Source organism: Gossypium raimondii, chromosome 3 (assembly GCF_025698545.1).
Source record: "Gossypium raimondii isolate GPD5lz chromosome 3, ASM2569854v1, whole genome shotgun sequence".
Lineage (NCBI taxonomy): Eukaryota > Viridiplantae > Streptophyta > Magnoliopsida > Malvales > Malvaceae > Gossypium > Gossypium raimondii.
Window position 1 is genome coordinate 7,252,684 of NC_068567.1, and position 12,293 is coordinate 7,264,976.

The 12,293-nt window shown below is 29.5% G+C and overlaps 1 protein-coding gene across 1 annotated transcript; it reads right to left on the bottom strand.

Moving 5' to 3' along the window:
* Positions 1–7,389: 7,389 nt before the first annotated feature.
* Positions 7,390–11,418, bottom strand: LOC105796925 (uncharacterized). Its single transcript, XM_012626785.2, has 2 exons — positions 11,225–11,418; positions 7,390–7,784 (listed from the first exon to the last, which is right to left on the bottom strand). The coding sequence occupies exons 1-2, from the start codon at positions 11,263–11,265 to the stop codon at positions 7,541–7,543; spliced, it is 285 nt and encodes a 94-aa protein (XP_012482239.2). The 5' UTR covers positions 11,266–11,418; the 3' UTR covers positions 7,390–7,540.
* Between the last annotated feature and the right edge of the window lie 875 nt (positions 11,419–12,293).

Consider the following 12,293-nt stretch of genomic DNA (forward strand, 5'->3'; position numbering starts at 1 on the left):
TATATATGCATATATAGATATAAAATATGCTACAAAAAGAAAATTCCACACGTTTTCTTTTATTATTTTATATAAAAATAGATAAAGTTTCTTTCTAGGCTGATCTGCTTGTGGGGTTGCAATTCAGCTGCTTAGTGGCTCTAATTAGACAGCGACTTACCATTCTTCTTCCCACCCAATCAACTATCACTAACATTAAAATATGTATGTTCTTACCCATTGTTCATAACTCATATCAGTAAAGGATATCCATAATCTATAATCTCTATATAATGTGTGATTATAATTTTTTTATATATTTTTCTAATTAAATTTCAATTCAAGTAATTTTTATTACTTTTCAATATATATATATATGAAATTTTATTTCTTCTTTTACTCACATAAAAAATGTGACAAATTATAGTACATGTAACTTTTATATATATATATATGCAGGTGTTTAGATCCTCCAATATTATGGAAAGATCGAGTATCTAAGTCGAACTCTGTGTTTTTTGTCTCTTTATTATCTCTTTATTTGTTTTTTTCTTTGGTCGGAGGAATTTTGTTTTTCTTTGGACGGTGTTATATTCTCATCCTCCATTGGAGCTCATCAAATCCTACCATAATATACCCTTCTTTTAATATTATGGTTTAAGGTGTACACGAGTCAGAAATGAATCATAAATTAACGAGGTTAGAATGTGATTTTATCAAATTTAAAAGATTAAATGATAAATTTACTGTTTTTGAAATTAAAATCATTTATACTCTCAACAAAATAATATCGAACATGTTAAAAGATTCGAAGTTGAATGTACATAACCAGTAATTGACACCAGACCTCAAAGCTTATATATACGACCCACTCAATAATTGCAATCTTTAAATTCCAAACTTTAATAATTTTATTAATAATAATTAGTGATACTAATCACTAAATGATCTTATTAATAATCAATCGTACAAACTATATCCAATATTCCAACACCTTCCTAGCAAGTTCTTTGGCAATCCAGCTCAAAAGCCGAGGAGGAAAAATCCAGCTCAAAAGCTTTAAAAATAAGCCCCAAATGCTTTTGTACCTCGAAAATTTATTTTGCACTTCAACACACTTGAATCCATGTCCTCCTGTATTAATATCAATATCTATATAAATCAAGCTAAGACGCAATCAACATTATTTGGTGATTTTGGTTCTCTATGACATGAATCAAAAAAAAAAAACATTTGTTCAACAAGTTAAGGTTTTAGTAACTTAAAAATTTCAAATTCGAGATCTACTCTATGTAAATATGTGGGTTCTCTTTAAATTTATTCTGGTTAGTTTGAATTGATTTAGTCAATCATATCGAAACTATTGTAGCTTAAAAGAAAATTGGCATTCAAAGCCATTTCCTTCTTTTGTTGTTGTTGTTAATAATTCACTATCTTTGAAGTTCACTGTCACATATTCTAAAACCCAAAATTCAAGAGTATATATAGGGAGGGATCTACTTACGTTAATGTAAAACCTATAATAGTTTTACACACATTCATAACTCTTTTTACAATCGATATTTTAACAATTCATACATTAAATTTATCAACATACTTGTATTTGTTATGAGTGTAAATTATAGAAATGATCTTATATCTATATCATATTCACATCAATCCAAAATACTGGCATTTTAATATATATTCAATAGTCAATCTATTTATTTTACATCAAACAAATAGTTGGACGTTTTTAATTTACTAAAAACTTACGTACATGTGAATGCCAAACTACTAAACTCTTAAGCTTGAAGGTCCACTTGATATTTTGAAGGGTTCAAATAAAAATATCAAGTATTTTCCATATCCATGGATATGATTTATATTTAGGGTTCGAGGCTACCCTTCCAACAATGTTATATCTAGAGGTGTTCATGGGTCGGGTCTAAACATAATATTAACTTACTTTATGTTTTCCCAAGCTTAACCTGACCCAGAATATGAACCTAAAATTTGTCCAAGCCTGTTCACATTTGCAAAAGACTAACCCAAGCTTATCTTAGGCTCATCCATTTTTTTTAATTTAAAAAATATATATTTATATTATTTAAATTTAATATTTTTTTATTTATTGAAACATTTTGTATATTCATCTTAATATTATTTTAATGTTTACATTAGAGTAATATTATATATCTTGTCACATCCCAAAAATTAAGTTAGTAGACATTGAGTTAGTGAAACCAAGAATGGTCACGTCCTATTTTTGAATTAAGGTTGTGAAAATTTTGTTAAGTGAGTTAAACTGGTTTAGTGGTTAGGTGTGTTGCTTGTGTGTGTGAGGTTCTGAGTTCGAATTCTTTTCTATTTCACGTACAAAGATTCAAACACAAAACCAAAGGGTAAGCTGAAGCCTTACATATAGTAGTTCAAAAATAGGGGTTAGGACAAAAATAACTAAAATTCAAGGTTTTGAGCAGGCCTCATTTTTTTGCCCAAACCCATTTCCGGGCCTAATATTTACTCAAATCCTCTCAAATTTTAGACGAGCCTTCGAATCCAGGCTGGTAGCCCAACCCATGAACATGCCTAATTATATCCAAGGTTTAAAACTTATATTTACCTTTGAAAATGTAATACATCTTACAATTGAGCCCAACCCGAATCAAAATTATTTTTATTTAAATTTAATAATAAATGCATAAATATTATATTTAATAGAAGCATCATCCATCACTCAACAACAAAATATTGGCTTTTTAAAGAATCAATTCAATCATTGATAGTTTAGAACATAGAATATATTTTCTTAAAACTTTATGATAATCCATTTAAATAAATAAAAATGAATACATATGTTAAAAGCTTGGCCCATGTTTATACAATCCATGGTTTCCAAGTTGTTATCACTTAAAAGGATTATGTGGAAATATAAAGTGAAATTAAGATTGGATAGAGCTTGTCCCAAGTGTGAAAAGGCTTTTTTATACAATTTCTTGAAAAGAAAAAGTAGAGAGGTTCTAGAGAGATTCCAAGAGCTTAAATTATATTAAATTTAATGGATTTTTTTTTCTTGAGAGAGATTAAATTAATGGGATATTGTTAATACTTTTAATTGCTTAATCCCCCCATTAGGGAGCTTGATGGGGAAAAGCATAGCAAAAGATGACAAAGGGGCACAAATTCATTGCCCTTGGACACATTACCCTCAAATTCCACCTAATACACCCTTTCTTATGGGATTAAAACACCACTTTTTTTTTTCTTTTTTAATTGTCACTTCTTTTTCAAAATTATGGCACCAACCCCATACCATATCTTCTCTCTAATTTTGTCATTTACACCAACATTCTTATCATACCATTTAAAAATTTCATGGTAACAGTATTGTGATATGTTGGTAAAGTATTCCATTTAAGAATACTCATCATCATGTTCAATTGTTACAAAGAAAACAAATAGGTTTATTGGTTCTATTGGTAAGTGTTGGATATAATAATAAGGTACGTTGTATTTGTAAGGAGAAAATTTAGTTTCGAATCTTGAAAATGATATTGTCGAGAGAGACAATTACAAATTCTGAAACAATCTTCATAAACTATAAAATAAATATGAAATACAACTTAAAAAAAATTCATTAATTCTAATTTAGAATTCACATAATTCAAAATGCTCATTCATTTACAAATAACTCTTGCCATATAAATCATGTAGCAAGCAATGACTGATATTGTTGAAGTGCTACAAAGCTTTGTGCCTTGCCCTTAGTAAGGTTGCAGGTCAATAGCAGTTAGTATCAACTGATGGGCTCCAAGCCAGCTCTTGAATTTTATTTAAGCAATCAAAATTTTATTATGTATTAATTTGTGATTATATTTTTTAAAATATTTATAGAGTATTTTATAATTTAAACATTTTTTTGAAGATTGCAAAGGTTTTTCTTTTTCATTGTGAGGGGCCAAAATCCTGTCTCCCTTTAGGTTTGCCCTTGGGTATAAATCTAGGTATTTCTTACTATTTTATTTTCTCATCTATTATCCATCTTTATTATTACTTTGCTTTTCTTATTTCTATCTTCTTCTTTTTTTTTAACTTCAACTGATTTAAGCATCAAGGACTAATACAATTAGTTCGAGCATTGAGAGACCAAGGAAAGTCGATGTAGTCGCAAATCGAATTGGTATATGCTCCTGCGAATCTTCTAGTAGTGCTTGAAAGTGACAAAACTAATACTGCTTTTGATTATTTGATTGTAGTCTAATCTTTTAAATTTTGTTTTTATATTGAAGTATAACATCAACACTCCATAACTAACATGCCTCTTGCAACACCTAAAAAAAACCCAACCCAACTTAAAATCAAGTATTCATCTCTTACAATATTTTGTTTGATTCATTCATATTCAAGAATTGAGATTGAATCTACATTTTCATACTTACAATTTAATATTTTTACTATAAATCAAAAAAATTATTAGTAAATTATAATTTTTTTTATTCATCAAAGGGTATCCTAAATTAACTTGGGATGGGAAAATGTTGAGTCATAACAGGTAGCCTATATATTGACAAATCTTTAATTAATTTGGTTGCTGAAATTGTTTCTACCAACTCCCCTTTTTTTTTTCTTCACTTTCAACGACTTTGACTCTAAGTCGGTCATATGTAAGCTTAACAGATTTTATATTTTCAAGTTTAAAAATGGATTAAGAGAGTAAATTTTCACTAAATCTTATTTCGTCAACTTGGGGAATTTAATATTTTTTTAATATATTATATCTATTTTAAACATTAATTTCATTATAGATTCTTATCATATCTGCTCTTTGTTGATACAATATATAGAACTATCCATAGTCTCTCCCCAATCCTTAAATAAGAGGACAACACCCATACCAATCGAGCTAAGACTCAACCAGTTTACCTATATGTATATGAAACATTAATCTCATTATAAGTTCTCATAATATCTGCTCTTTGTTGATACAATATATAAAACTATTCATAGTCCCTCTCCAATTCTTAAATAGAAAGATAATACGCATACCAATTACATTGAACCAAACACGCTCTTAGTGATCGAATTTGATGGAGTATCACCATTAATTACTTCCTTAACGAATTTGTCAGATAGCAACTGTGACCGAATTGTCATGTATATACATATGTATTTCTAAATTCATGAGACCCCAATTTTCATGAATTGATAGACCTAAACCTAAATTTTAGAATTTAGTTACAAGAACCTAAGCAACTATCAGTTTACTTAATGGTTGCAAGACTGAAAAAGATTAACTGAACCAAAGTCAAACTTCTTTTTCTCAAAATTTCAACAACCTTTTAATTTAAATAATCAATCTCATTGAATGCTGGGGTAACTGAAATAGAAGAATATTATATTAAAAGTAAGAGGAGTAAAATTGAGTTTCTTATAGTTTGGTTTGATTTTCTTTTTAAATATTACTAATGTGATGATGTGTTTTATTATTGGGTAAATTACTTTACTTGATTGTATTATTAGTAAGTTTATATTTTGATCACTTAATTTAAAAAAATATATATGTATATATAAAATGGTCACTAAATTATTCAAATATCTTCATTTAAATAACTGGAAAAATGTTTTGGGCTTTTTTTTATCCTTTAATGAATTAATGCAACCTAAATTACTTTGTTTAGGTTTTTTTAAGGAGTTATTGGTCAAGTAGCAACAACCGCTTTGTTGTAAACGCTAGCCTCTCTTTACTATCGTTGACCATTGTCGTATAGGCTTCTCTTTTCACACTATCGATATCAATCGTCTCATCCAACTCTTCTCTGCTCTGGTTTAATTTTTACATGAAACAATTTTGAATGTCACGAATATACGTACCAAAATCTGAATGAGTTTCTTCTTCTTTGGTTTGATGCCACCATCAGATCAACTTGGATTTGACTAGTCGGTGGGTACTGTTCCACCGTACCATTCATCGAACTGTCACCTGGAGCTTACCAACCAGGCTTTAAAAAATTACTTAACAATCTAGTGACTTAAACTAAAACTTTCGAATAGTTCAATGATCATTTTATACCCTTTAAAAATTGAGTGAATAAAGTGTAAACTTATTAATAGTTCGGTGATATTAGGTTTAGTTCACCTTTTAACCTTTTTAATGTAATTAACATAATATATAATGGAATCTACTTGAACTAAATTCTATTAGTTTGGACAAATTCGATCAATTTAAAATTCACTAAGTAAAAAAATAAAAGGTAAACTATATAAATAGTCACCCAATTATAAAAATTCTCATTTTAGGCACTCAAAATAAAAAAATTACAATTTAGACATCCACGTTATATAATTCATTCATTTTGGTCACTCTCGTTACAAACACTAACAAGAATCTTGTATGTCATTTTTTTGACACATGAACCAATCATTGAATGCAACATGACACAATTTATCATATCGTAAGTATTGCATACCACTTCAAAGGACAATTAAACTATAATTAGCCCAATACTAATTACTAATCAAAATAAAATAAAAAAGAATAATTAAATAGATAAAAAAAAACCCAGAAATCCAAACCACATCTTCTTCCTCAAAATTGAACATAGGATTTGATTCTCGAACTTATGACTATCAGATCATTTGAGGTTCTGTTGCTACGATTACTTCAGTAACGAGTTTGCCTACTGTTGGATTGGACCATTTCCCATTTTGTAATTTGCTAATTTCTAGTTTGATGAAAATTTCACACAGTCAATAATGGTGAGATTAAGGATACTTAGTTAGTGAAATAAGAATCAACATCAGGTGTAGTAAATTTTTTTTTTCAAATTCTAAATTAAAATTTGAGGAAGAAGATGAGGTTTGAATTTCTGGGTTTTTTCAACTATTTAATTATTGTTTATTATTTTATTTTGGCTACTAATTAGTATTGGGAAAATTATATCACTACACCAAAACAGGCATTTAGCGGCATTTTTTTAGGCATTTAGCGGCGCTTTTAAACGCCACTAAAAGTATTAGCGGCACTTTCACAAGCGCCGCAAAAAGTGCCGCTACAGAAGACGCCACTAACTTTAGCGGCGTTTATGCGAAAAAACGCCGCTAAAGACCATGACCTTTAGCGGCGCGTCTGTCACAAACGCCGCTAAAGACCATGAGCTTTAGCGGCGCTTTTGTCACAAATGCCACTAAAGATCATGACCTAAAGAACAAACCTTTAGCGGCGCTTCTAGCAAAAACGCCACTAAAAACATAACCTTTAAAAAAATATTTTAATCAAATAATATTTATTTTTATGATAAATATTTTATTTTATTTTATTTTTTAAATTTGAACTTTAAATATACTTTTTAGGATAAATAAAAAATATTATTTAATTTAAATTTTCTACGAAAATTTTAAACTTTAAAACTATATATAAAAATTAATGAATTTAGTTTTAGAATTTAAAATAATAAATTAATAACACAATTAATAATACAACCTGAAACAATATCGACAAATAAAATCCACAGAACTACATAATTCTGCTCCAAATGCTAATTAATCTTTAAAAGGCTGAAAAAGAGAACTAGTTGCTAGATCAAACAACCACAGCAATAGGCATACCACTGCAGGCCACCATGTTTCCCCAAGGAGTTTGAGCCATATTAAATCTCCCAGTGACACTTCCCCTTGCCGCGGATTCCTCTCCTTCATTGTTATCATGAATTCTGATACCAGCACCACTTTTATCTTCTGTAGGTAGTCTTTTTTGTGACTCAGACACAAAGATGGGACCCTGAATAAAAATCCCTTTCAGCAGAGTAAATGGAGTCACGCCATATCTGTAATTATTTAAGACAAACAATGAAATTGTCAGGTTAAAAAAGAAACAGTTAGAAAAACATTTAAGTGAACGACTATATCAAGCACATTTCTGATCATCCAAAAAACTAGAGAATACTACCAAATGAATTATTATCTAAAACAATTCAAGTCTAATATACATGTACTTCTAACCTCAATATATAGAATAAATCCATTTAGTATTGTAACACCCCTTACCCAATACCGTTGCCGGATTCGAGCATGAGGCGTTACTTGACTTAACTTAAAAGTTCGGGGCATAAAAATTTACTTTCGAATTTAATTTCATCATTCATAATAAAGCTGTCCACCTGTACAGCAGTCACTAAAATAATTATAATTCAAGCTACGAAATTCAAAATTTAGATCCGTAAATTTTCCCTGAAACTAGACTCATATATCTATTCACCATAAAATTTTCAGAATTTTTTCTTTAGCCAATTAGTACAGTTTATTAGTTGAAGTCTCCCCTGTTTCACTAATCGACTATCCTGACCACTCATCACTAAAATTTAATTATCTCTTATTAACGGCTTCATATGGTGATTAAACTTATTTCTACTGAAAATAGATTCATTAATGAATCTATACATATAAATTATAACTCATAATTCCTTCTGTACAATTTTAATGAATTTCTAAAGTCAGAACAGGGACTTCAAAAACATTCTTGCCCTGTTTCACTAAAATTCAAATATCTAAAAGTATATAATTCTTTTGCTTACTCCACTTCTTTCATATGAAAGTATACTCTTTCAGCTTTAATTTCATATCTCACTCAACTTTTAATTCTATTTCCACTATTTTTGGTGATTTTTAAAATTTACATCAATGCTGCTGTCCAAGAACTGCTCCATTGCAATTTTTAAAAAAAAATCAATATAACCCCGTTATAATTGTCTAACCTTCCCTGCAAATTTCAAATCACAACCAATTCCAGTATTTCATCTACTTCATTTAAATACTAATGAAGTTCAACCAATCAACCATTTCAAACTAAAACATGTATATATTTCGATATCTAACATAACCATAACATTCAAATTTACTTTTACTTCAATTCCCTATACATACCATATAAATCCAAAAGTTGGTTAACATAATCTACCGGAGTATATCTGGATAGTGTGATTCTTGATGTAGATCCGATCCTCCGAATGTATAAATACGTTAATCTACAAAACAATAAACACACACATGTAAGCTTATAGAAAAGCTTAGTAAGTTCATAGGCATAAAACATAAATCTTACCAAACACTTGTACACTTATACAATATACACCATTACTAAATTTACTGTCAACCACAATCTTTGGTGAGTTCCTTGGTATAAACTCACTACTACTTATTCTTTTACCATAATTCCTTTGGGCCCATTTGTCACTTACCATCCTTGATCAAAATTAAGGAACGGTTACGGAAAATTGAGTACTTCACTTTCACTTTGACATATGACCTCTTATTACTTGTCCTTGATCGATAAGTGTAGCTAGGCTACCACTTATCACTTCATATTTGATCGATAAGTGTAGCTGAAGCTACCACTTATCACTTTATCACTTGATCGATAAGTGTAGCCACTTATCACTTTGTCTCTTGATCGATAAGTGTAACCACTTATCACTTTGTTTCTTGATCAGATAAGTGTAACCACTTATCACTTTGTTTCTTGATCAGATAAGTGTAGCCACTTATCACTTTGTCACTTGATCAGATAAGTGTAGCTAAAACTACCACTTATCACTTTGTCACTTGATCAGAAGTACTCAAATCCGGCGTTCCACTTAATTTGATCATTTATTCGATTTTCACATTTTTATTTTATTCTCATTTCAACAATAAATACATTTCATCATAAATTGTATAATTCATGAAATTAACATTTAATCATTAAATTTCAGCCATATGAACTTACCTGGGTCGATTTGCAGAATTTGCAAAAGTTCAGGGACTAATCAACTACTTTTTCTTTTCCTCGGCTTGCTTCGGGTTCTCGATCTAAAATACAAATTTATTCATTCATCAGCATATAATTCTATTCTAATCCATTTCACAATTTATGCCCTTAAATTTTCGAAATTACACTTTTACCCCAAACTTTACAGTTTTTACAATTTGGTCCCTACTCAATTAACCCCTCAATTGATCTAATTTTTCTCAATTAACACCTTTTCCAACTATTTTAAACTACTACATAGCCTTTCATACTCAAAACTGTAACACCAAACCTTAATTCCCAACTTTTTCACAATTAAGTCCCTAAAATCAATCTCTATCAAAATTACTAAATAAAATCATCATATAACAAAATTAAAGCTTTAATTCCATGTTCATTCATCATATAATTCCAGCATGTATTCATAGAAACTTTCAAAATCAGCCATGAAATCAAAAACTAATGAAATAATTAGTTGGGCCTAATTGTAAAAGTATCAAAATCACAAAAATTAGAAGAAATAATCAAGAATTAAACTTACATGATTCAAATATATGAAAAACCAGCTTGTTTCAGACCTCCTATGGCGTTTTTGCTGATAAATTGTGAAGAGATCTCTAGATTTTTCACTTTTGTCTTTGTTTTAAATGTTTAATTTGTTAAGTTTCCAATTTTGCCCCTATTTCTACTTATATTCTGCTGATTTTTCTTACCCAACCGTCCAGCCCATAAAATTTGGGCGTAATTGCCTTTTAAATCCCTCCTCATTAGTCACTTAAGCTATTTAATCACAATTTAACAAATTTTACACTGTTTTCAATTTAGTCCTTTTTAGTTAATTAACTATCCAAACGTTAAAATTTTCTAACGAAACTTTAATACCAACTCAATGACACTCTATAAATATTTCTAAAAATATTTATGGCTCGGTTTAAAATCTTCGAGGTCTCGATGCCTCGGTTTTTATTTTAATTATTTTAATATTTATTCCTAGTACACTATTCACTATTTCAAAAAATTTTCTAACTTCACATTTAACTTATACTTACTAAATTTATAATATTTTCTACTCGTTTGTCAGATTTAGTGATCTCGAATCACCATTCCGACACCACTGAATATTCAGGCTATTACAAGTATCCTCCAAGACAGATTTTAAGGGAGATGCTAACATTAAGAACTTACCATAACTTCAGACTAAGACAGAAAATTGGAGTTTGGCTGTTACTGAAAGGGATAAGAGCACTATAAATAAATAAATTGAAAACACATTTAAATCAATGTGGAGCTCCCAGAATCTTTTACATCAACGAAATATCAAAGTGGAAGGGCCATTCAGAAAGTTAAAGAGATAATAGCATAAAAAGCCAATTAACTGATTTTTATGATTCAATCATGGAACCAAAGGGCGTGCAAACAATTTATTATGACAAGTACTCTCAACAGACATACAGGCTTGTTCTAATGAAAAAAGTGGCTTACTCCTTGAAAAGCTTTTGCATTTCATTTTGTCCTTCAGCCATTGACAAGGCATCACTATCCTGCACAAAAAATAAGTAGAAAAATTGTAAAACTCATTCATAGTATCATTGTAAAACGTCCATGGAATCTGAACATACTCTTCAATTATGCACAACGACAGATAACAACATCCTATTTATAGAGTATAGATTGTTCAAAATAATAACACCACTACAATGAGGAGTGGCACCGCACCTATTCGAATCAATAATATAAAATGCCAGAAGCTCAAATCACAATAAATAAACTAAGCTAAACTAAGCTACTGATACTAAAATAAACTAAGCATCTAGAAGCTAAACCTAACCTTCGTACATACTAAAATAAACTAAGCTAAACCTAACCATCATTCTGCCATTAAAAAAAATTGCATTATTAACCCCTCAATTTTCTTTCACATATTCCAGGCTTCAAACGCATAGCTACCTCAATTGTAGCTTTCAACTTATTGCCTTTATTTACCTATTCTCTAGAAGTTCTAGGAGCAGACTCATCAGCACCAGATGCCTGACAGACTAGGCAATATTCAGCTGTATGACCCATTCCTTTGCATGTTAGACATGGAACTCTTTTAGAGGATCGACTAACACTACTCTTTTAGTTTTATTTTTGGATGTGAAAAAATCAAGGGAAAAAAAAGGGTGAAAACAAAAATAGACAATGCAAATTTAAGGAAATATAAATACTTTAGAACAATATATAAAAAAAATATCACTGGCCCTAATTTACTTATTGTAATTGTATTTAATAGTTAAAGCATAAAGTATAAACTAAGCTAAAAATTTAAACAAACAAACATAAACCTTTGGCCGATGAAAGGAATATGAAAGATAAGCTTTTTTACACAATACTAATGATAAACAAATTAGAATGACATTGATAAATTAAAAATAAGAGATATGCAATTAGAATGACAGATATGAAATAAATTTAACTGCTTTTTTTTAAAAATTCAAAACGTAGATGCCAAATGATAAAAGAAAGAGATAATTAAGATATTGAAACCTTTACGGTAGGACTATTAAACTGG

Bases quoted from the DNA above. Each gene is read 5' to 3' on its own strand.
- LOC105796925 (XM_012626785.2), bottom strand. From the start codon at position 11,265: ATGGCTGAAGGACAAAATGAAATGCAAAAGCTTTTCAAGGA. The intron at 7,785-11,224 runs GTAAGCCACTTT...AAATAATTACAG, and splicing joins ATGCAAAAGCTTTTCAAGGA to ATATGGCGTGACTCCATTTA.